We start from the raw sequence: 25,748 nt of genomic DNA, 5'->3' as shown, positions 1-25,748 counted from the left end.
TGGATACATACCAAAACGTGTCTCACCTACTTTATTCGATAAAAGACCATCTCTATGTTCTTCGTCAATGGTTTTTTTTTTCATCGTCTAATATATTAAACCGTTTTGAGTCTATGCTAGGCTCTTCCCTATACTATCAGGAATTCTGCTTCATGACATAAATATGTAACCATATCATGATACCTAGTTCCCTGGTCATACTACCTATCACCCGTTTATGATTGTACATCCACGCATGTAATGCATATTTTGATGTTCTGAAGACATTTTACTCTCTCTCTTTTTTTTTTTATCTTGTGTTCAGAACTCAACAAATGTTTTTCTATTTATAGATTCTCCTAAAAACATTGCGAGAGACTTGAGTGGAAACTGTAATGGCGAGGGATTTACGAAAAAAATAATATTTTGTGAGGGATTTGAGAGTGATATTTCCCTCACAAAAAGTTGAATACATACTAAAACGTGTTTCACCTAATATATTCGACTTTTATGAGAGAATTACGATGAACCAGAGTTCATTCGCACATCCTACGCAAATTTGTGAGGGAGTTAAGATGAACCAAGGTAACAAGCAAATGCCTCGCAATTTTTTTGAGATTGTGAGGGTTTGGGGGGGGGGGGTATCATGATACCTAGTTCCCTGGTCATACCTATCACCCGTTTATGATTGTACATCCACGCATGTAATGCATATTTTGATGTTCTGAAGACATTTTACTCTCTCTCTTTTTTTTTTTCTTGTGTTCAGAACTCAACAAATGTTTTTCTATTTATAGATTCTCCTAAAAACATTGCGAGAGACTTGAGTGGAAACTGTAATGGCGAGGGATTTACGAAAAAAATAATATTTTGTGAGGGATTTGAGAGTGATATTTCCCTCACAAAAAGTTGAATACATACTAAAACGTGTTTCACCTAATATATTCGAGGGGGGGGGGGGGGGGGTTCCTCATCGAAAATTTCTCTTGCAAATCGATGGTTTGTAGTTTACTCCTCTATCAACATAATTCTATAAATGATTTGCTTTCGTGTTTATGTGACCAACACTGAATAAATTTAAGAACTCAAAAAGAACTAATAAAAGTGTACATTTTGGAGATGCAACGAAAGTTTCAAGCAAAAACAGTTTTAGCTTGCTTTCATCTAGCTATCTTTCTTTTTCTTTAGACATCGAATGTTTTCATAAGTTTTAGTTTGATATTTATCTGTTTACCTGGTAACTTTACTGTTTCAAAATTAGTAAGATTGTAAATTTCATGATTACTAAAGGCTACAATATTAATCTAGGTAAAAAAAAGTAATAAGCCCATTAAAAAGCCTAACTACCAAAAATAGGGGCCCGTATATGAAATCATTACCTTCACTGAATGTGCAGCCACAATCCGCCTTCGCCTTGTCTTTCTCGTCATAATTTTTGAAGCTCATCATACCACCAGTTCGAATTTACAACCCTGTTTCTCCAATGTCTGCAACAAATCCAAAATCGTTCCTTTGCCAAAGAGATAGGGTTCATCGCCTTTTATTGACAAAATACCCAAAAAATTTGTATTTAACTAACCATAATAAATGCTCTCCAAACTAACGAGTCATTTTTACCCATTCCTCCAGCGTGGAACAAATTTTTCCCGGGCAAAGAACATCGCATCTGCGCAAGTTTGTTGGGCAATTTCGCAAGTTTGTTTGGCAAATTGGCCCAAAATATAAGCCCAAACCCGATTTTCCTGCAAAATCTTTTAAAAAAAAATTGTTGGCGTGTCGTTCGCACATGCATGTAGCGCGTGTGTGTCGGAAAGATGGGCACATGTTTTAGGGCAAAAATCACTCCAGAGCCCACAAACAACTTAACAAGTTTATGGGGCAAAAAGGTTAAAACAATCAAACAAATATTCTCTCTCCTATTAAGTCTCCCATTTTGCCAATTTAAACTTGATGTTGCCCATTTTGCCAATTATAACTTAAACTAGTCCAATTCTCTAATTTTTCCTAATTTTGAAAAAAAAAAAATTGAACAAGTAATAAAATGACAAGTGTTTAAGTGGTCTCTCACGTATTTCTAATAGTCCCTCGTTAAAGAGACGACCTTGACATCTTTCTTGTTTTACTGCTTTCTCTCTCATGCTTTTGATTAGTTTACAATATTTATTGTTTAAGAAATTGTTTTGGTAATTGGGTACTACCACTGCTAGTGCTCTAAGTTTCAATATAAATCAGCTGATGGAAAAATATATTTTTTAATATCAAAACATCATTTTATTTTTTAATGGAAAGTCAAACAGAATAAAACAAATAAAAACAAATAAAAACAAATTTCTATGAAAAGAAGAAACATTCCGAACTAAATGATCCACACTTGAACGCAAGAAAACGAGTCTAGCAAATTTATTGAGCTCGGTTGATAAGTTATGCCATGATTCTAGATCTTATGGATATCCTTTTGACACTCAGTTGCAAAGGCTTGAACTTATATTCTTACGGATGCCAATATGTTTCATAGAATAAACATAAATATAAAAATACGGATGATGAAACACATCCGCTTGGATTGTTTCCATGGACGCGGAGAATTGCAGGGTTGTCTTCTTTTTTTTTTAAATGATTGTTAAATTATATTCACCAAAAAAAAACTGTCCATCATAAGCTGAGATGCTAGGGTCTAACAACAGTTTTACAATCTTGTGCCAAACCAAAATTGTAGAAGACCTTCCTGTTTCTTGTTGTCCGTAGACCTCAGTACGTAGAACAAGGCGATTCCTCACATTTTAATCCAACTGTTTGTGTAGAACTTGAGCAGAGCGGGAAGCTTCACCGTGAAGACGATTATTTCGTTCACTCCAAATCATGCGGATGGCAGCCTGCAAAGCATACCTAACACACCCCTTCGACTTGAAATCAAGCTGCATGACGGAGACAGACTGAACAATCTCATTCCAGAACGTAGTGTGATTCCCTTGAAGTATACCCAGCGTGAGGTTGCGCCAGGCCCATGAAGTTTACTCACAGGAGAAAAACAGATGGTTTCAAGATTCAGCCGAGTTATTACAAAGCACACAGTGAGTTGGTGCGTCGCAGGGTTATCTTCTTGCTCTGCTTATTAGTTTTGTCAATGTAAGTGGTTGGCACAAACCAATAGACTTTTTTGAATCGTTTTGATTGGTTCTTTGACATCTTGATTGTCAACTTCATAACCAAAGAACAAAAAAAACACAAGAAATGGACTTGATGCTTATGTTTGATACAATGATTCATATGTAACCCTCCAATATTTTGCTGACAGTTTCTAAAACAGGTTTTTGAACAAAAGTGTAAGGATTTGATAATGCAATCAAGTAAACCCTATACATTAGGTCGTCTATTTATCTCAGTGTTACAATTCAAGGGTTTGTCTTGATTAGCAGTAAAATGAGAACCCTAACTCTTGTTGAACTTAAGCGACTCTAGGCTTCGGATTGAGCTCCGTCTCCATACATACTGGTATTTTGCGGGTTGAAGCATCGCCGCCAAACTTGCGAACAAGGATCTTGAAACACGGAAGCAACACAAGGTACAGCGCAATAAAGAAGAATGGAGTTGCTACAAGCCACCCTAGTAACTGCAGTAACCAATAAACCAAAGGACTAACAAATCAAAGACGTATCTTTCAAACCATATATGACTAGGCTAGGGACTGCAACACGGCAGATTTTATAATGCTGGAAACACGCTTCAAGCCTAGGCAAATGCTCAATGTCGCCTTTGGTATCCGAGGCGCCTTCACTGATCCCTACACAAGAAAACATTAGGTGAGTTATCTTTATTGATCCCAAAACCATTTTAGGACATGGTTGCAAACTTGGAAATAATTTACTAGATTATATATTCACGTGTACTTAAAATTTTAAAATGAAAAATGATGTTTAATGCAAAATTTACCTTTTTGGAGGCATGAGAGCAGCGTGAGGAATTACAGAGCGAGCTGCTATGTGAAATTGCATAGCCTCACTATGTTAGGCGATGAATGAGACTGCTTACCTCACCTTGAAGCCTTCGCGCCATTTGAAACACAAGATTACGCTAAGAGAAAAGAGAGAGTCTCATTGTAGCTACTTACCGCATTACCAATGCTTAAAAAGACTTCATGGGAGGCTTGACCAGTGAAAACCTTCTTCAGGGCATCTGATGTCAAAGGAAAATGAGGTCCACCTGTGACTTTCTCACCAAGTCTTAGGAAAGGCACCACGAGGCTTTAAGTTAAAGATAAACCAAAATCCAAGTCAGCAGAGAGTTGATGATGTCAAAAGAATTAAAATGGTGTGTGTATAGCAAAAAGGATATACGCAAGTTCTGCTGGACTGGCAATGATGTTAGCCAACATCACGGTAGGAGCATGACAAGCAGATCCAAGAAACGCAATAGCTACTCCACACAGAAACACAGGAACACCGCATATGGGAAATATCCCCAAGGTAATACCGAGTGCCGGGGAGAAAGCAAGCTGCTTCGGCTCAGTGCCTCTATAATAAAATTGCATAATGTAAACAAAATCAAACTCAGATTATTACAAGTTACAACAATCATTTAGGAGCTACAATGAAGAAACCAACATAGGTCAGGTTTTAAGACTCAGTTATTTTGGAGGAGAATCTAAGTAAACAACTATCAGATCCCATATACAGTCAGAGATGTGATGATAGAAAACACGTAAAGAGAGAGAAGACAAACCTACGCAAGATCTGGAGGAGAGGATCGGTGATTTTCTTATTGAACAAAAGGTTTCTATTCACAGATTCGGAGATGAACGTGAATCGGCTTTTGCCTCCGTTGGTATTTTCAGAAGCGGGTCTGGGTAATCGGTCTACTATTGACTTACAAATAAGGCCCCAATAATATTTAAGATTCCGAAATTTATAGGCCGATGATAGATTTATTATTTTGAAAGTTATGCAGTGTGTGACCCACCAAAATTTTGATTATCCCTTATATACTAAATCACAAATATTAAATCACAAGTCACTTAATGAATTAAAATTTGACATTTGACAAAACTTTTTAAAAAAAAATTAATAAACACAAGAAAATCATGTTTTCGCTTCTTAATATTTATATAATAAAAAAAACTAAATTCTTAAATTTTCTCACAACATCTCATCTCACGTTCAAAAATTTTGGTTTACAATTTCAAATGTTTTATCCTTTATAAAATTCCATTTACTAATTTATTTCCTCTTTGCTCTTTTCACTCTCTCTTCTTCATTTTCGTCCTCATTGTAATCCTTTTGTTTTTGTTAAGATTTTGACTGTATACAGAAGAACTGTTAATATTTATTGTTTCTGTTGTGTATCTTGAAGATTGAAGATGAAACTTGAATCAGAGCTTCATTGTTGAAAAGAATGTGAAATAGAAACTTCATCATCAGCGACAGCAACTAAGGTAACGAAGTATGTTCTTCACTTGTGGCTTTAATGCATTTTTCCTTCTCAAAACGCTTTCATTTACTTTCAAAGAAAAAAAATTATATAACTCTAACTTCATCATGCATTTAACAAAAAAATACATAGGCTCTGTATGAGAGAGAGACTTACTTAGAAATTCACACTAGCCAAGAGGGATTCATGTTCCCATTCAGAAGGGTCCAACTTTCTAAACTTACGGTTATTTTCTTCAACTTCACAAGCAAGAGTATTAATATTAAGTATTTACGTATCTGTTTTGTGGCTTATGTTTATTGAGTTACTTGTGTGGCATTGCATCAAATTTAAAACAAAAACTCTTGATATTGGATGATCTAGGATGTTTGTCAAAAGTTATACCCTATTTTAAGCTATAAAGATTGAGAAGAACAATTATTCATGACACACCTTTCATACACACGAAACCACCACAACAATACTATAATATCACGTGTGCCATTTTAAAATTTTACATCTACTTCAGTTTTGTGACGTGAATTGATCATCATATATTAATTTTATGTTAAAGTAGCTGATTATCCTAGAAGAAGTCATTTTCTTTCATTTGATAGGGGGTTAACAATTCCTTTATATGTCTTATATACTAATCAACAAGTCATGTAACGAATAAAAATTTGACATTTGGCAAAAAATTCAAAAAAATAATAATAATAAACACAACGAAATCATGTTTTCGATTCTTAATCTGTATCTAATTTTAAAAAAAAATCCTAAATTTTCTCACAACATCTCATCCCACGTTCAAAAGTTTTGGTTTACAATATCAAACTGTTTTTATCCTTTATAAAACTCCATTAACTAATTTATTTCTTCTTTGCTCTTTACACTCTCTCTTCTTCGTTGTCGTCCTAATTATAATCCTTTTGGTTTTGTTAAGATTTTGACTGTATACAGAAGAACTGTACATATTTATAACTGTTAATATGTATTGTTTTTGTTGTGTATCTTGAATATTGATGATGAAACTTAAATCAGAGCTTCATTCTTCAAAAGAATGAGAAATAGAAACTTCATCATCAGCGACGTCAACTAAGGTAACAAAGTAAGTTCCTCACTTGTGGCTTTAATGCATCTATCCCTCTCAAAACGCTTTCATTTACTTTCAAAAAAAAATTATATACCATGACTTCATCATTCATTTAACAAAAAAAAAATATATATGATTTGTATAAGAGAGACTTACTTAGAAATCCACACTAGCCAAGAGGGATTCATGATCCCATTCAGAAGAGCCCAACTTTCTAAACTTGCGGTTATTTTCTTCAACTTCACAAGCAAGAGTATTAATATTAAGTATTTACGTATCAGTTTTGTGGCTTATGTTTATTGAGTTACTTGTGTGGCCTTGCATCAATTTTAAAACGAACACTCTTGATATTATGTTTGATGCTCTACGATGTTTGTCAAAAGTTATACACTATTTTAAGCTATAAAGATTGAGAAGAACAAATATTCATGACACACCTTACATAGACATGAAACCACCACAACAATACTATAATATCACGTATAACATTTTAAAATTTTACGTCTTCTTCAGTTTTATGATGTGAATGGATCATCATATATCAATTTTATGTTAAAGTAGCTGATTATCCTAGAAAAAAGTCATTTTCTTTCATTTGATAGGGGGTTAACAATTCCTTTATATATAAATATGCATTTCAATCGTTAGAAGAACAAGTTCATGTGTGTTTACCATTATCCCGTGTGATTGTAATTTAAACATAAATTCTTAAGAAATCATAGATTTAGAAGGAAGAAGAAACTGACCTGTTCCTAGCATGTGGGTAAATACTAGTAAATAAATAAAAGGATGAAAAAAGTTTAATTTTAGAAGCTGAATAAACACATAGGAATTTATGTTCCTTTTTATTTCCCATCAAATGTAAGGAACAAAACAATTTCTTAACTTTCTACAATACCTAACAAAAATAGAGAGATAATATGAAACCCGTATACCAAAATTTGACAAAAATTACTTTAGTAAAATAAAGAATTATTGTGAAGAATATATTTATTTTATTTTTTTGTTCAACGATTATTTTAATGTAAGCGTCCAAAAACTTGAGAAAGTACAGTCCGAGATAAACTCAACAACAAGCTGATTAACGAAGACAACTACAACAAGAAAAAGATAGATGTCTCTAAGGAATGAAAGGACCCGAAGAGACGCTTCACTTAAGACCCGAAAACTGATATTCAAAATAACACTTTATAGTCGAATAAAACAACGTTGAAGCACCTGTGAGTAGAGATAGGAGAACGATCCAAAGGATCGTATCCGGTAGTGGAATGTTACACGACAATAACTTTTGGTGAGAAGTTCTAGAACTGTAGATAACATCAAGAGTAAGAAATCCTAGCTGACTTTATCTGACACTGAAGTTCAAGTGTTGTGGATCCAAAAATCCTATTAAGAAGTAGCATTTAGCTTTACAGAAACGGCTAGGTGAATCATAATAAGCAGAAAAAGAAGTGATGGATTAATACTGAGGTGTAATACCTTCTTGGCCTTAAGATTTGGGTCATATCTCACTTTAATAATGGCCAAGGCCCGTATGGAGAGAGAATAGTCAAATAAATAGATCATTGTTGGAGTCAACTAAATGTGGACTACGCCATGGAAACTGTGAGGCTTGGTACTGAGCTAAAGCACCTTACGAAAATTCTCTTACAAACCAAATTTTTATATTTAATTGGTGTCAGTTGACCCCTCTACCCCTCTTTTCTCTCTGTGGGTCCGCCCCTGTCCTCCACCATCAACACTTCAGCCACGACCTCCATCTTCATTCTCTTCCCCAAATCTGGTCCTCATCTGATGTCTGCATCCACCCTTGAAGCTTCAGACACACCCTTAACCATGTCCTTCGTCGTCAAGCTCTCTCCGCCAAATCCGGTTTTCATCTACTGTATTCCTCCATCTTCTATCTCTGTCAATAGTCAACAGCTTCGAAGTCAATATATTACATCAAAAACGAAACTAATATCTAGAAAAATTGCTCAAAATTTTTAAGTTGGTTACCACTTTTCAAAAATACACTCGCTTAACATTTGGATTTCATGTTTAGTGATTAGTGTCTAGGGTTTAGTATTTAGGGGGTCGGATTGAGTTTATATATAAACTTATGTAAATTATTTATAAATTATTTTAAAAAAATTATAAATGATTAAAGAAAGTTAATTTAATTTTTATCACAAATTTTTCTTCATGAAAATGGTTATCATTTAAGGGAATTTGAAAAGTGATATCAAACTTATGGTAAAATTTAAATTCCCCAAATAATCTGAGAGAGAGAAAAAAACAAAAATTATCTGTGAATAGAGATAAAGCGATATGTGAGAAAAAGAGTGAAGAAGAAACATAGAGGAGATGATGAAAAAAAAACAGCAAATCAATTAATATTCACCAATGGATCAAATTTAATCCTGGCAAAGGATGTTCATCCATGCATTTCCATATCAGCCAATAAAAACTTTGCAAAAGTTATTGTTCAGATTTTGCAATAATTTAATTTTAAATATTAATATTTATAATTTACTTCAACAACAAAAATTTCAATTTTCTTAAAGACTAATGTTTGAAGTTTGAAGTGATCATTAATTTCAATAATTACAATTATTAATTTAAAAAATTTCAATTATGATATATACTTTAGGATTTAGTAATGAAAATAAGGTTTAAGTTTATATTAAAAATTTATGAATAAGATTTCAAAATTTTAAATTTGAAAGTAATAACTTTTACAGATAGATTTTAGTTTTTGATATCTAATAGTATTTAAGTTTTATGATTAAAAATTTAGTTTTTGATATCTAATAGTATTTAAGTTTTATGATATATATTTAAAAAAATCTGGTTAAACTTTGAAAATATTAGATTTTAAGATTAAAATTTAATATTTGTGGCTAAGTTTTTAAAATTTAGATTTGAAGTTTATATTTAGTGGATGTATGGTTTATGTTTGAAATTAAGGTTTAGAGTATAGAGTTTGATTGACGAAAAAAAGTTTGTATTTTGGAAGAGATTAAGAAGAATAAATTTTTGAGTTTAAATTTAAAATCTGAGGTTAAATATCAAAATATTAGAGTTTTAAGGTTTATAGAGTTCTAGGATTTAAATACATATTTTGTTTAGGGTTTAGGATTTCAAATAGGCAGGAAAAAATCATGGCAATATCATGGCTATTTTATGAAAGCCACGATAAAAACAATGGCTATATCATGGGTAACTTATTTATCTACCTTTTGTAACGTGACAAAAATGTGCCTAGAAAAATAGCAACGAGTTACTTGGTGACTAAACTATTGCTATTTTAGCCATTTTCACCTTGGCTAAATCATATTAAATCTAACCACGTTTTAGCTAAAGTTTTTCTATTACCGTGGCTAATTTTAAGTCGTGGCTAAAAAGTTGTTAAACCGTGCTTTTTCGGTTTAACCACGATTTTGGTGTGGCAATGCCGTGACTATGTCAAAGGTTCTTACTAGTGCATTGTTGATGCGATTCTTACATGATTCCTCAATCTTCATGAAGTTTTGTCCGTGAAACTCTTTTACCTACACACAGATAGATCAAGTTAGTCGACTGTAGTGTGTAAGGGTTTAGGAGCTTAGACTGATTTTTGTCGATTGGTTGAGCATCAGGCAGGTTTTTTTTATTGAGATTACTGGTGTCACTGATACTCTCAAAATAAGTGGTTGGTTAATTCAGCACTGGAGTTGTTGTTTCTTCCTAGATTTTACTTGGATACATAAACACTTTTGTCGTTTCACAACCTTCACCATATTCCATGTTATTACCTGAAATATTTTCAACCTTTTGGGCACTATATAGGTATGTTAAGACACTCATGGAATTTCTTAAAACAAAATTTGACACTTCTACTTGATCCTCTACAATTTTGAAAGGTGAAACAATTGTTGGTTTCTCAGTCCCATGCGGTTTAGAGAACGGTTTTACTTTCTCTTCAGAATCTAATAGTAATTTTCTCTAATGGAATTAAAGAGGTTGATTGCATCAGTTGCTCTTATCCATTTTGAGAAGAGAATCACTTACACTGAGTTGTAAAGCAGGTGGGTTTACGATTTCTTGTGGCTCATGACTAAGTGTTGTTGAGATTGTGGCTCTGTTTTTATTAAAGCTTTTTTTGTGGGACAGAATTTAACAACATGTTCCTTCTCTTTACACCTATAACATGTTAGTTCAAAGAAAATTGTAGGATCGGAAGACTTACCTTGATCAGGTCTAGATTTTTTGTCTTCTCGGGTATTTGGCTTAGGAGCTTGAGTTTCTTGGTACTCTGGATGCAGGCTGTGCGGGGGAAACTTTGCAGACATATACTGTGACACCCCCGATCGTAGATAACCGGAAATGACAGGGTCGATGTTCCCCGATGGTCGACCCGAGATTCTCGGAATATATCTGATCGCCTTACACCAACAACCAAGGAACATATATGTTCCTATCGGATATCACTCTAGGCTTTTCAACCCGATAAAGCAATATCCGATAGTTAGTTCGTCCCAGACAAGGACTAATATATCATATGAGAACTCGTGATTTATAAACATCTTTTATACATTATTTATTTACTTTAAACATCTTACAAAGTGTTATAGTTTTATTCTGCGGCCTATCGCCCAACAACGTTTTAAGTAAATATACATCAAAAGGTACGTTGCAAGGACAACAAAATACTACAGCTGGTTGGCCGTTCCTTCCGTCCAAAAGAGTAAAGTGTCTCCCGCCTAAGGGTTACCTGCACACACGAATGAGTAGTTTACTCAGTGAATCTAGAATGACAACACAATCAATAATGACCCAACAATTATCAAATGCATAAACATGATCATTCAAGGACTAGTACTGTACTTTAGTATATAAATCATCATTGTGAATTCTTATTTTAAGCGTCACTTCCACAACACCCACCCGTTACCATAGTCATGTAATACAATATATATACTAGACCCGAGAAACCACTAAGGCTAACCGAGACTACTGAGTTAGCATCACCATCATTGGCGAATGTCCTGTATGAACAATCCGACACGGCATCGTCATGCAGTACACTGTCTCCAGGGAGCTACCTCATCATCGTGTATTCATTACCTTTTTCCGTTCGCAGGACCAAGTCATGGTAATGCGGGGACTTTAGGGATAGTGAATATAACAAGACTTCACATGATTTTCACTTTTATGATTATTCCCGAATTAATCCATAATTATTCCTTAATTAATCATAATTAATCCTAGATTAATCCTTAATTAATCTCATATTACTCCTTAATTAATCTAAGATCACAGCTTCATTTGTAAGCAGATTTTAACCGCAAAGCATCATGAGTTGTGGTTCCATTATGCTAGGAACCCTTTCAGATTTTCAATGCAAGAATTCCATGCGATCACTGGTCACTGAAACGCGAGTTAGATTCACCTTTCTCACTGAACGCGAGGAAGGAATTCACCTTGCTCACTGAACGCGAGGAAGGTTCACCTTACTCACTGAAACGCAAGTTTGATTCCTCTTTATCAAGCTCAATGTTTTCGCTATTACCATTGATAGGTGAAGTAGACACACACAACCTTGTCGAAGGTTTTCCACGTACATATGTAAGAAGAATTTTGACTTGCCGATCATTCCCAATGATAACTGGGGGACAGTCTATTGTACTGATTAACTCCATAGGTAAGTAGCTTAACTCAAGCTCGACATCGTTTTGGTCACTTCCAAAATCCTCAAAAGACATAATTCCTAATCTTTAAAGGAACTTGTCAATTCCACAACCAGTACTCTACCTCGTTTTTCCTTATCAACCGCAAATCCCCATCCTTTAAGGGGATCAAATTTCCACACCCCCTTAAGAGGCATAAATATGCATCCTCTTCAACAAAAGATTCAAATTATTTTAGGTGGTTACAAAAAAAAAGTCAATAACGTGTGATGAACAAGGCGAACACAGTTTTTTTTAAAAAAAATATTAATTTAGGAAACACGAAAATTTAGAAAATTATAGATTTAGAATATATTCTCTTAACAGGTTTTGGAAAGACTTAGAGAAAATATACATTTCGAATCTGGCAGAACATACATTCTGTTATTTGTAGAATATAGAAAACATGGTAGATTATGTAAACCGGATGCGGTAGGATAGAGTATTTTGGTAGATAAAGTAATCATACTTTTATAGAGTATTAGTACATAGGCAGATTTTTTTATTTTGTTTTCGTAGATATATTGAGAAATAATAGTTAATGAAATCTATCGTAGTTCAGAAATAAGGGAAATGGCAGGCGATTTACCCTACCAAAATAGAATTATAACCATTGGCCGATTTTACATTTTACAAGCTGTAGATATCCATGTAGTTAACCGAATCTACAATCTACGAGCTCGTAGACTGTAGATCATGTTTTCTGCCATTCGTAGATCAAAATATGAAATTGTGTTCTAATAATATTTATTCAACCAAAATATTTTTCATATGATTGTCTCATGTTTATGTACATTTTGTATATTTCCCATATTTTTCTGACTCATAAAATTGATATGAATTTTTAAAGTTGGTCAGGATATTTTAAGTTCAAACCAGACCAAAAAGAAATTTATGGCAAAGAAATTTATGGCAAAGAGACAATGTAGTTATTTTTCTATTCCGTTTTGGCACTTTTTTCAAACAAAAATAATTCAGGTCCATGATGAAAAGCTTGAATTGAAAAATTACATATATTTTACAAAAATATATAAAACTAGGTAAATTCCATAAAAAGGGCTAAACTTTTTTATTACAAAAAAAGCGAACATAAAAAAAATCATCAAAATAGCATTTATTTAAAAAATAAAAGGGCAAAATTTTCATAAACTCTTTTTTTTTTAATTACCCAGAAAGTTTGGGTGGGCCTTAATCTTCCCTAGGCCAGGAGCCAGCCTTTGCTAATACCATTTCTGACGTAAAGCACTCCTTCCATGATAGATCAAATCCATGAGCACAATAGCACCAACGCTTGCGCTTAAACCAACTGAACTGCAACATCCGTGGTAAATTTTCATAAACTCTAACTACAATTCCCTAAATACTAAAACCTAAATTCTACTCACTAAAACCTAAGCTCAAATGTAAAATATATTTATTTTATAATTTATATATTTTAAAGTATTTTAGTTTATTATAATAAAATTATAATTAATAAATATGGGTACATGTCATTTTACCTTTCTAAGGAATGATCTATCCGAGATTATTCTCCTGAGTGTTTTTGTGACAATAATATGTTGTAGTGCTATTTGAACATATTTCTATATAAAATTATGTGTAACCACGTATATTACATTAATATAAATTTATTTGAATACATAAAAATAGGATTTACAAGTTAAATAAAATAATAAAGCTGAAAATATTGATATATAATGGTATATTTTTATTTATAATATTATAGAGTTACATGGTAACATACAACACCAAATTTTAAATAAAATATTTATTAGTTTATCAAATAAACTAAAAAAAAATTGATTTAAATTTGATCATAATTTTGTGCAAAGAGGTGATCACTCATCACCCCAACCTAAAAAATAAGGTCAAAGGATATTACATAACAACGGCTAAAACACAGCTTCTACAAGTATGTGTCATTTCTTAGACCCAAACCCAACAATGTGGGTTAGATAAATTCTTCCTTCCTTCACAGTAGCCGCTGAGACTAACCGATGAAACATACCACTCCTGAATAAACCCGTCACAGAAGCTGTCCGCCACTTGTCTGAGCTTTCCACCAATCTCGTAGAAGGATTACCTGAAAATAGTAACTCAATAACCCATATGCAAAACTTGTCTAAAATCATTTGTTAGATAACAAAAAATCAAAAGATATTAAGACTACCTGCAATAACAATCTTTGTTGGAGACAACAATTCGATCCCATCTCCAAACCTCAATGTACCACCAGTAACCTCAATGACATTGACTTTATTACTCTGATCTCCTTCCGTTAGGTCGATTTTGTATAGCAAAGCGGAAAAAAGTGTGGATAACGATGAGGAACCCGTTTGGGTGATAAACAATGCCGTTAAGAGCGACCAGGTTAATGAACCATCCAGGTGGAGTGAAGAGAGGGCTTTTAATAGTGGACATGAGCTTCCCATTGACATCAACTTTCCAAATTTTAATTCCTTTTGCATCGGTAACATTAGTGTTGCCTTATGCATCAAAAGCTACATCGTCTGCGAATGATATCTCTTTACCTTCATTCATCAAACATAAAAACAAGTCAAGGAATCTTTTTTCATGTGCTGTTGGTTTGCTTGAACGAACCAACAAGGAAACGTGAGATATGAACAGCAAAAATGAAATTATTATTAGATTGATGTTTAACTTTAAAGTTGACTACTTCCACTTGTTTCAAAAATAACAAGCCAATTAATTATGAATTATTTATGTGATATCCATTATACACATAAGTCTATGAGTTAGAATGTTTTAGATTTACATGTGTAAGTTGATGACAAGATTTACATGTGTTAATTTATTTATTCTTCAAATTCTACTTAATCTCCAAATTAAATTGTTTTGTTATATATATATTCATGGAATTAGACATTAATTTATTTCTCCTATTTTTATTCGCAAAACCAAACCTATTAGAGCATCTCCAATGTACACCTCTATATAATTTCCTTTAAAATAGTGATATCTATTATAGAAGTGAAAATGCTCCAATGTATGCCTCTATAATAGAGTTCCTCTATTTTAGAGGAAAATATAGAAGAAAATTACTTTTTGCTTCTATATTTAGAGGTGAAAATAGCATATCTCTATATTTTCTCCTATTATTAGAAGAACTATATTATAGAAGCATACATTGGAGCATTTTCACCTCTATAATAGAGTTTTTTCTATTTAAAGGGAAAACTAGATTCTGACCCGCCATTTTAAATTTTTTGTTTTAAATTTTTTAACAAATTTAATTTTTATATTATTGGTTTTTTAATCATATGTCAATAATGTAACTGCATAAATTAATTACATGTAAATTAATTACATGAAGTAACGTGTTATATTCATCAATTAACAGGTTGAAATTATTAAATAGCATAAAAATAGTTTGAATTCAGTTCAAAACAAAAAAAATTGGACTCAATATTGACAAAAGGGGAAAACGTAACCAATTGTAAATGGTCCGAAAATTTTGGATAGGAGGTTACATATTGATTAATAAAGGTGGTTACATTTATAAAATATTTGATTTATTTTTTATGTTGGACACAACATTAATCAATTGGTCATGATGCTGTTTTAATAGTATTGATATAGAGATAGAAATAGGGGTGGGTTGGAGATGGTCAAATAGCCAAGTGTCGCCTCTACAAAACATTGAGCGAGGTTCTTGCTATAAATCGTCGACGGAGTTAATCCACAGAAAATAAACAGAGGTAGGTATAGATATTTAGAAGAGCTTACTATGGCCACTAAGCTCTGTAAGGAAGATACGATGCCACGTGGACAAATCATAGGCCGCTAAAGCGCTGTACTTATTTCCAACCATATCGCCGATGGCGACGAGGAGACGGTTTCTGTCGCGGTCGATAACGATTCCAGCAGAAGCGTTTCCGGCGATGTCAACGTCTTTGATCAAAATGACTTCCTCCAACACCTCGCTATCATCACTGTCCGAATCTCTAATAACAACCTCGCCGATTCCTCCTCCGTCCATGAAGGACACAAGGAACCTCCGACCTACATCATCCCATTTGGCGCACTCACGTAAGAAGCCGGAGCTATGATAATAGATTACATGTGTAGAAGGAACAGCTCGCTCTAATGAAATGAGATAAGCTATAGGAACGGCTGAGAGTACCAGGAGGAGAGCAGCGGTGCATCGGCCGGAGCAGAACGTTATTTTGTAAAACAGAGGTAAATAAAAAGTCGGTGAGCGACCTTTCGATTATAAGACATCAGAAAAGTGTGCCCACTACTTGACCAATATTGGTGGCTCGTTAAATGCAATATTGGGCCGTATCTAAGATTCGATACCTTGATACTCTTTTTTTCTTTGTGAAAGTACCATGGATTTAGATGTTTTTATATCAAGTATAGAGTTCAATTACTAGAAGTTGTCCATTAAGAACGTCATATAGGTAGAACCATCCATCGATCCGAGTGTTATATGAAAAATTATGCTGTAGAATGTTATCCATGAATTTGTTTATCAATATCAGATATGTTTGATACGGCCTGCAACAAACTTAAATGCAAAGATCTAGAGATGATGTATGAACCATCTAGGTCTCTGATAAAAATGTGGTTTAGTAGGCCATTCAAAGGGAAAATTGGTCTGATTCATAAGATATTAAACCAAGAGAAGATGCAAACTTTTTATGCGTCCTTGGAACAACTTGAACCAGCTATCAAACAAGATTTGGATCGCCTAGTGTTGGAATCTATTTTTGACTAAAACATATGAATGACTTTTTCAAATTTTCGGTGGCTTTTCCGGCCAAACTGGTTATTGTTGTAACCAGATTAATATCTCACTGGAAAGCTTGCAACGAGCAGTACAATCTAGATTATCAAACATCAAAAACAGATTTGAATTGAAGGATAAATGATGCAAAAAAGTTGATAACTTGTCAAAACACAAAATGCAGACCAAAAATGACTTATAACACATCGGGTAAGTAAAATCCTTTTGAGTGGTGTATATATATGTTCATTCTCATCTTTTTGTTCAAAGGCCCCAAGGAGATAGGAGTGGCCCACATGCTCGGCCGAGCCGAGCTGCGGTGTCGCGGGGCTGAGGCATGGGAGAATGTGTGGCCCTGAGGCCAGTACAAGATGATTTTTTTTAGTATTTTTGTGATGTTTTACACTAATTTTATGCTTTGGAAAAAAATTTGTCAACCAAGTCTTGCGAGAATTTAGGAGCTGTTACACCCATGTTCCACGTTTCGTGAGTCAAACGATTAGCATAGATTTCCTAAATAATTTGCACATAATATCTCAGAGTATAAGGAAAATTATTTCCCTTTCCTACATATACAAGTCATCTCTCTTCTCATTTGATATGTTTTTTGCAAAACATTTCTCACCAGCAAAAAATCCCTAGACGTAAGTTAGTTCAAGAGTGTTTTGTAGTTTATTAGTTCGGGTAGATCGTTCATGAGTGGTGGTGAATGGGTCTATCATAGTTTTATCCTGAGACTCTCCTCCACTATATCTCGTCGCACTAGCAGAGAAAATTTAAGAGTTAAAGAAAGATATCGCATCTCAACTCCATAGTTTTTTTAAGTTTACGAAATATTTTCAAATTGTTTTCTTAATTATTCGTTTTCATATTCTTCTTTTCCTTAAAATCAATTTATAATATTTGCTTTTAGTTTCAATTCGTATGTCAGGCTCTTACAATCTTAACACTATCACTTCATTACTAAAGCTTTAATCAGATTGATTTCAAAACATTTTTATAAGACAATTCACAAGCATTTTTGAATCACTTTTGTTTTATTCTGAAACGGTTTTTTTAATTTGCTTACGCGAAATCTTTATCATTTCTCTTAATATGGTTCTGTGATTTGCTTTTAGTATCTCCAAAAAAAGTTTATAAATCTTTTCCTAAAAATTATAAATCTTAAGTTTCCACAAAAGCTTTAATAAACGAGTTTCTAAAACGATCTAAACATCTGTACAAACTTTTTATATGAACACTTCTGAGCAAGTTTGCAAACGTGTGCAGGCTTCTACTGATGTTATTTTGTGATTGGAATCACTTTTTAGTAATGTCATTTGGTGATTGAAAACACTTTTTAGTGATCTTCTGAAGAAAACCAAAAATTTATATCGATATTAAATAATTATTTTGCTTAAAATAATATGTTATTTTATGATTGTGTACTCATAGGCTTCTAATTTGCTGTCAACAGAATGACTATCGATAATATCATCATCACCGATCATACTCCACGAACGTTGCTCAAGTCCAAACGGATGCAACCGTGACAACTGTTGAAACAGAAACATCCAATGTTTCAAGAGGTAACAATGCCAATGAAACACACACCATAACCTGTGCGGTGCTGGTTCTTATCATGTGGGTACACCTGAAGTCACCACAAGTGCTCCGGTTGCAAATCCAAGCCCTCCGGCAATACCAGCTACAACCAATAAATGATCGCTGCCAGACAAATTTGATGGCAAATGCTTCAAAACATGGCAGAAGACAGTGATGTTCTTCCTAACAACACTTAAATTGGGCAAATTCATCAAGGAAGACAATCCCATTTTGCCTCACGATATTGATGATGTCCACACTCTCTGAAATGCTGAGATATACATGCAATCTAACTTCCTATGTAAAGGATGAATTTTGGGTCTCTTCATTGACCCATTGTACCGAATCTAGTGAGATTTCCACGGCGAAAAAACTATGAGATCATTAGACAAGAAGTACAGTGGTGAGGACGATGGCTCTCAAAAGCTTGTAGCTGCGAAGTTCCTTGATTTCAATATGGTGGATTCAAAGCCAATCACGAATTAATTTGAAGTTTTGCAGCTTTTGTGCTATGAAATTTTCGTTGAAAGAATGTCCATCTGCGAGACATTCACAACTCACAGCTTCATCGAGAAGCTCCATCCAGGGTGCTTAACTTTCAAGAACTACCTGAAGCACAAAAAGAAGAAAGTGAGTCTTGAAGATGTTATCATGAGGCATTCAAATGGAATCCAGGAACCGAAATGCTGACAAGCACATCACTAAAGAGCACCATGCCAACATGGCCGAGTTGAAAGGCAAAGAAAGGCTAAGGTACAACTCTTCTGTAAGCCTTCTAAAACTGTTGCATCCTTGAAGGCTCTAGAATAAAGTTCACGAAAATGTCGTTGAAGAAAATGTGGAAAAAATCAAAGGGAAGTGTCAACAAAATTGGAAACAAGTCCACAACAAGATCAAAGATGAGTGCCACAACAAGATCAAAGATGAGAAGGATAAAGTCAATCTCACTGAGGAAACCTTTGGCAGTGGTGATTGAGCTCAACAACCCCAAAGAATGATGGCGACACATGATCTACCACCCACATTTGCACTAAAAAGGCAATGTTCAACACCTATCAGAAGAGCAAAACTTAAGAGAAGTTGTTCATAGGAAAAACTGCAGTCTCCGAGGTTGAAGGTCACAGTAAGGTGATTTCGAAGATGACATCGGGACTTGAAGTCAATTTGCAGAATATGAAGCACCTGCCTGACATGAGGAAGAACCTGGTTTCTGAAACCATGCTCAGGAGGAATAAAATCGCCATGACTCGTGAGGCTGACAAGCTCATGATTAGAAACAATAAGATTTACTTGGGTAAAGGATATGTTAAGGAGGGATTGGTCAAGATGAATGTAATGATCGTTCCTTTGTACGTAGCTGTAAAAGTTTCAATGAATAAGAAGAAGCTAATTTTTTATTTTGTTGATTCTTTTAGTATATAGTGCAAACGATTCGACCATGTGAACCACAAATCGATACAAATATTAATGAATCAAAATATAATCCGAAAATGCAAAACAACTAAAAATGTGTTAAGTATGCGTACATGCTAAGCTCACAAAACGTCGTCACCTCATGTCAAAAGAACTAATGAACCTCTAGTTTTAATTCATACACATTGGTATGATTTAAAATACATACAAAATAGATGTGCGAAAAATACTGTGGCATACAATTACGACAGTGTTTGTGATATGGATGGGTTTAAAAACTGACAAAAACGATACAATCCACTAGTGAACATATAACATGGGCACATAAGTAAGATGTGAAACATAATACAACCTAAAAAGGGCTACACACCAAATCAACATTTACGACCTACAAAACTCTAATGACAGGAGACTAACATCTCAAAAAATGCATCCAAAAACACATAACAATCAATTGTTAGTCCTTCGTAAGATTTAAAGCACATTAAAAAAAATTCCCTCACGACACCTTCATTAACAAAATTGTTCAACATAAAATATCAACACGCCTAATGAAATCAAAACACATATAAAATTACAAACATTTCACATATAACAAAAATAAATTTTGATCAAAATCTGAAAGAATGTCCTAGTATTCATTGTTGTAATGTTTATGTATGTCTCGGTTCAGGTTGAGCTGGGTTAGTTTAAGCTTAACCGGAACGCACATGTATTATCACGTGTATAGTTTATTGTAAAACGGTGTAGTATAAGCCGTTCAGCTCAACCACTTGACACTCACTCTCTTGGATCTTATACGATCAAGAAAACAGATAGAGAAAACACCAAGAGAGAACGAGAGAGACAAAGGCGTCACTGATCTGAGAGCTCGAGTTTGAGCGTGATAGTGGATTGCTGGAGTACCAGCTTCGGTGAGTGTAAACGCTCTTCCACATTGGAGGAGTGCGGTGAACACCAGGTAAAAATATGTTTTCTTTTGTTGTTTGGTTGACAGAGAATACATCGTAGTAAATCAAGGTCATAATCATATCGTGAATCCTCACAAATTGGTATCAGAGCTCTGGGTGGGGCAAAATCAGATTACGCGATTCAAGATATACGTTCTCTCGAAGGAAGATTCAAAGATTGCTAGATCCAAAGTTGACATCGAGAAATTCGACGGAGATGGTGACTTCTCTTTGTGGAAGTGCATGATGTACGCTTACCTTAGCGTATCGGGACTTAAAGATTTACTCGTGACCAAGAAGAAAACATAGGAGACTAAAGAAGAGGAATCAGATCAAGATGATCCTAAGAAGCTGAAGAAGAAGCCAAATTAGAGAGGTGCGAGAAGGCAATGAATACTATCTTCTTGAATGTTGGTGACCACGTACTGAGCAAGACTAAGAGATGCACAACCGCTGCAGATACATGGTCTCTTCTCGAGGCTTTGTATATGCCTAAGTCACTACCTAATCGTGTTCATGCCCAGCTCAAGTTGTATGGGTTCATGATGCATGATCACCAATCTATTGCTTAAAATATAGACAACTTCAAGGTATAAACGGTTACTTCCAACTCTCTAGACGATATAAACGGTTACTTTCAACTCTCTCTTCTCCGAGAGTCTCTCGTCTTATTAGAGATAAAATATCTCATATCGGAAATTCAATGGAATTCTAAAAAATATATATAAATAGATGTGCCACTTCTCTTATCACCAAATTAATTTTCAGTTGGAAGCCTATAATAAACTTGAATCTAATACGATATCAGAGCCCAGATCCTAATACGCTAAACCCCTAATTAATACAGTATAACCCTACCCGACCGAATATAAAAAAGTCGTAATTGACTCGCTCGGCCGAGTATAACTGTAAGTTCTGAGATTTCTGACCGATAAGAGTCATTATCTCGAAGAAGAATATTAAGAGATATAATATCCCACATTGAGAATTCAATAGAACTTTAACTAATATATAAAGGGTTAGGATTAATCCATTAATCACCAATCTAAACTATTAAAACAGAAGTAAAATTAGAATTAACCCTAACTTTTCCCTAATAATTACAATCATATCAAATGCCATTAACATTAAAACTACTATTTTAATACATCATTAAGAGGCTTTCTCCAAAACTTACTTTGTACCGATTAACTTTGATTTTGTTCCCCAAATAAATTGATACTACAAATACATCTAATTAATTGATACAATAAGAACAATCATAAACCGGACCTTTTAAATCCAGTCATAAACCGCATGTATATTGACTTAGTGTGATTGAACCCTACAAAATTATTTTCTTCAAAACCAGTAATAAACCAACTGAAATCAATCTGTTATAAACCAAACATTTCAAAACCACTTAGTTATAATCCTTTCTCATTCCAATATCCATTTTTATATGCTAAATTTGGAAAGTAGTTTGCACACTGTCAAAACCTAAATAGTGAACCGACCATACAGATCAATAAAATTAAATTGAAGCAAATACACTATTAAAATTCGGTTATCAATTAGTATTTAAAACTGTTTAACGAATTTGAAAGTGATATATTCAGATCAATATGTGAAGATCAACTTGTGTATTAATGAATAGTATAGTCAAAGAATATATGAAGATGATGTCACAAATGTTAATACAAATCAATAATAACTTAAAACTCACGTCATATCCTACAAAATATTGTACAAATCTTAATAAAGAAACAACTTACTTATATTACACAAAATTTTAGCAAAAAAAACTATTTACTTATATCACGTGAAATCTTCATTTTCTATTTCTAATTCTAATAGTATATATTTTCAAGATTTTATTCTCTCTTTTTTAAGTGTTGTAAATGTGAATTTATTTGTTATATAAAATAAGTGGGAAGACATATAAATTGAAAATAAATAAAAACATTCCAACAAATATTTTTAAATAGATATATTAACATACATAAAATATTAAATAATTTAATTTAATCAACCAGTCATTAAATTTATCTTTTATAAATTAAGAATCAAATGTATAATATCAAATATTTATATCAAAACAAATGTCCGGTGGGACGCACAGTCAAAATCTAGTTGGTTTTAATCTGGAATGCCATGATACATCTGAATCTAACACTTCTCTATCCTCTTCTAAAATTTCAATGGATGAGATGATTCAATCTTCTATTGTAATATAGTTCGATCAATTTTCACTTTCGCTTGTCGGATTTCACTTTTGTTTTGACGATTTTCTTTGTTTTTCAATCTTAAATCAGATATGTTCTTCACGCACTCTTTGTTTTTCTAATTTAGGATTGAATTTTAATAAAATTTGTGGCAAGCTTCATCTCTCGTTCTTAAGTGGTTCTAATTCCGTCTGTCTTTAAAATTTTCTCCTCCTTCATCCGGTCATTCTCAATTTCGTATTCTGAAAATATCAACCTTTTCTTACTACGACTTTGGCAAAGTATTCTGAAGAATCAAAGAGTTGAGTTTTGGAAGCTAGATTTTATGATTTTTGTTCATTCTTATCATATATAATAGGGCCTTAATTGGGTTCAAAGTTGTAATGGGCTTTTTTGATTTGATTCCATTGGTAACGACATTAGCCTTTGGGCTTATAAATGAAATGCTGACAAGGAAAAGAAAAACGTATAGAATTGAACCCAAGTCAATTGTGAAGAAAAACGAATTGCCTTACCCTAATAACCAACCCAACCCCTTTGGTGTATCGTAATTGCACAAAGTAAGGATTCAACAATCATGCTTCTGGGTGAAACGTCACTCCACGACACATACTACGAGATCCTCTCCGTCAAAGAAGACGCGAGCTATGACCAAATCCGCAACAGCTATCGATCCGCCATCCTCCACTCGCACCCAGATAAGCTAAAAACCTCTCGTTGTTGTAGCTCAGACGAGAAGTTTCTCAAGATCCAAAAGGCGTGGCAAGTCCTAAGCGATGCAGAGCTGCGCGTGGTTTACGACAACGACCTTCGGTCTTCGAGACAGGACGGAGGAACCACTGCTGATGAGATTAGTATAGAGGATATGTCGGTGGAGATCACTGGAGAAGACATGGAGATTTTCTATCAGTGTAGGTGTGGTGATTACTTCTCTGTTGATCCATCTGAGCTTGAAACGATGGGTTTTGAGTTGTTGAGAGACGGTGATTGTGTTCAAGTTAGGAGATTGGGTGCTTCTGTGGCGTCTGTTGTTCTTCCTTGTGGGTCTTGTTCTCTGAAAACCAGAGTTTGGGTTGATTCTGACATGAAGATTCCTTTCCAAGATGATTCAGAATTGAGGAATCTATCTTAAAGGTGAACTCACTCTGCTTGAGGGTGATCTTTGAATGTGTGGATAGATTCTTTTAGGAGAAGTATGTCTTGTTACCAATGTGATTTTGGTTGGTTCAGATTTGAACATATTCTTCTGCAAGTTTGTTTCTTTTGTGGCTTGTGTACTAATTTTTTATATTAGCCGGAGAGCTTTTAGTTCTGTAATAAACTTAAACTATAATGGGTAACAAAAGGGGCATTTGGATTTCCAGTCTTGTCTCTTTTTTTTATTTGCTTGAAGCTGAATTGTAGCGAAGATCTGTTTAATAATCTTCTTTAAAGTTCCATTTGTGCTTCTGTTTGAGTATGAGAACATGATCGAGACGAAGCTGTATAGGTGTGATTGATGTAGTACATCAAGATTATTCTTTCTCAAGAGAGTGGTATCTCTTCTTCAACATCATAATTCTCTGATATCTATTGAACTTATTTTTATGTGGTAATGTCATAGTTTATCTGATATTTATGGTGATTTTGATTAAGGTGAGATGTAGAGGACCTAAAAGGTGGATGACCTGTTTTGGAAGTACTGATACAGATGACTTGAATTTTGACTTTGGAGAAAGACTTAGATCAGGGAGAATTATCTGTCATAGTTTGTAGATTCAGTTTTATTATTGGCGATTTGACATGTAAAGATGATTCAAAAGTCTTTAACAGTTATAAGATCTTCTTGTCTTTGGGTAGAAACTTTTCCGGAAGTCAAGTTTAGAATTAGGTTTTAACCTTCAGTTCTGTAATCACAGCAAGTTCCACTTGTTGCAGGGAAAAAGTTAACTGCAATATGCGTATGACCAAGGAACACAATGTTGGTATAAGAGAAGCCTAGGGAGTGGAGATAGCAAACTAGATAATAGATATAGTATCAGAGTACCATGATCCTTCAGGTAGCTATCATACTCTCTACCAATTTGTGAAGTGTGAACATCTAAAGGAACTAGGAACATGGTAGTTCTGTTGAATCTGTGCTTACGCAGTTATATCCAGCTTCTCTTGTTTCACTATATAATATCATACATATAATGTTTTGTAGTTCCGTTATTATTCACTGTTTACAACCCATTAAAGTAATGAACTGAGATAACAAGTAAATGAGGAAAAATTACTTGATCCCATAGGCGTCAGAGTGGATTGAATTTCTGGAGTTCCGGCATTCTCTTCAACATACTGCTTAAAGTATTATATTATTACATACTTCACAAATTGGTGCTACTAGGTACAACTTTGACTGATACTAGTGGATACAACTTGATGAAGACATTCCACATACTAGTATGATACTAGCTAATGGATACAACTTCTCATTAGATACCAGATTGGTAGTACTATGTGCAACTTTGTCAATTCAGAAATTGACACTACTCATTGAGTATTACATATGAAAAGAACAATCAAATATCCAAATTGGTAAAATGGCCAAAAAGTTCTCTTCTAGTTTATTTGAACTTTTGTAAGAAAAATTCACAATTATTAAACCACTTCATAAGTTTACATTTTCTGACATGCTTCGTGGATAGTTTTGCTGCAGCA

At 34.0% G+C, this 25,748-nt stretch overlaps 3 protein-coding genes and 1 pseudogene across 3 annotated transcripts; 1 reads left to right on the top strand and 3 right to left on the bottom strand.

Annotated features, from left to right (window-relative positions):
- Positions 1-3,221: 3,221 nt before the first annotated feature.
- LOC106314683 lies at positions 3,222-8,355 on the bottom strand. The gene is made up of 5 exons (XM_013752516.1): positions 8,284-8,355; positions 4,699-4,841; positions 4,314-4,490; positions 4,088-4,220; positions 3,222-3,589 (listed from the first exon to the last, which is right to left on the bottom strand). Exons 1-5 carry the CDS (start codon positions 8,353-8,355, stop codon positions 3,425-3,427), a joined length of 690 nt encoding a protein of 229 aa, XP_013607970.1. The 3' UTR covers positions 3,222-3,424.
- Positions 8,356-9,970: 1,615 nt separating this feature from the next.
- LOC106314682 lies at positions 9,971-10,788 on the bottom strand. Its single transcript, XM_013752515.1, has 3 exons — positions 10,535-10,788; positions 10,209-10,310; positions 9,971-10,127 (listed from the first exon to the last, which is right to left on the bottom strand). The coding sequence occupies exons 1-3, from the start codon at positions 10,786-10,788 to the stop codon at positions 9,971-9,973; spliced, it is 513 nt and encodes a 170-aa protein (XP_013607969.1).
- Positions 10,789-14,057: 3,269 nt separating this feature from the next.
- Positions 14,058-18,729, bottom strand: LOC106314680 (annotated as a pseudogene).
- Positions 18,730-23,558: 4,829 nt separating this feature from the next.
- LOC106315964 (DPH4 homolog) lies at positions 23,559-25,049 on the top strand. The gene is made up of 2 exons (XM_013753819.1): positions 23,559-24,200; positions 24,984-25,049. The coding sequence occupies exon 1, from the start codon at positions 23,644-23,646 to the stop codon at positions 24,196-24,198; it is 555 nt and encodes a 184-aa protein (XP_013609273.1). The 5' UTR covers positions 23,559-23,643; the 3' UTR covers positions 24,199-24,200; positions 24,984-25,049.
- The last annotated feature ends 699 nt before the right edge of the window (positions 25,050-25,748 follow it).

Source organism: Brassica oleracea, chromosome C9, assembly GCF_000695525.1.
Source record: "Brassica oleracea var. oleracea cultivar TO1000 chromosome C9, BOL, whole genome shotgun sequence".
NCBI classification, from domain to species: Eukaryota; Viridiplantae; Streptophyta; class Magnoliopsida; order Brassicales; family Brassicaceae; genus Brassica; species Brassica oleracea.
This window is presented reverse-complemented; position numbering and strand designations above follow the sequence as displayed.

What these genes read in the sequence shown, in the direction of transcription:
- LOC106314682 (XM_013752515.1), bottom strand. Translation starts at nt 10,788, where the DNA reads ATGTCTGCAAAGTTTCCCCCGCACAGCCTGCATCCAGAGTACCAAGAA. An exon ending in GTCATGAGCCACAAGAAATC is followed by an intron (nt 10,311 to 10,534) that starts GTAAACCCACCT and finishes TTTTGTTTTAAG; the next exon opens with AAATTCCATGAGTGTCTTAA. An exon ending in GGTTGTGAAACGACAAAAGT is followed by an intron (nt 10,128 to 10,208) that starts GTTTATGTATCC and finishes TGAGAGTATCAG; the next exon opens with TGACACCAGTAATCTCAATA.
- LOC106315964 (XM_013753819.1), top strand. Translation starts at nt 23,644, where the DNA reads ATGCTTCTGGGTGAAACGTCACTCCACGACACATACTACGAGATCCTC.
- LOC106314683 (XM_013752516.1), bottom strand. Translation starts at nt 8,355, where the DNA reads ATGAAAACCGGATTTGGCGGAGAGAGCTTGACGACGAAGGACATGGTT. An exon ending in CTCCTCCAGATCTTGCGTAG is followed by an intron (nt 4,491 to 4,698) that starts GTTTGTCTTCTC and finishes ATTTTATTATAG; the next exon opens with AGGCACTGAGCCGAAGCAGC. An exon ending in TTTTAAGCATTGGTAATGCG is followed by an intron (nt 3,590 to 4,087) that starts GTAAGTAGCTAC and finishes TGGTTACTGCAG; the next exon opens with TTACTAGGGTGGCTTGTAGC.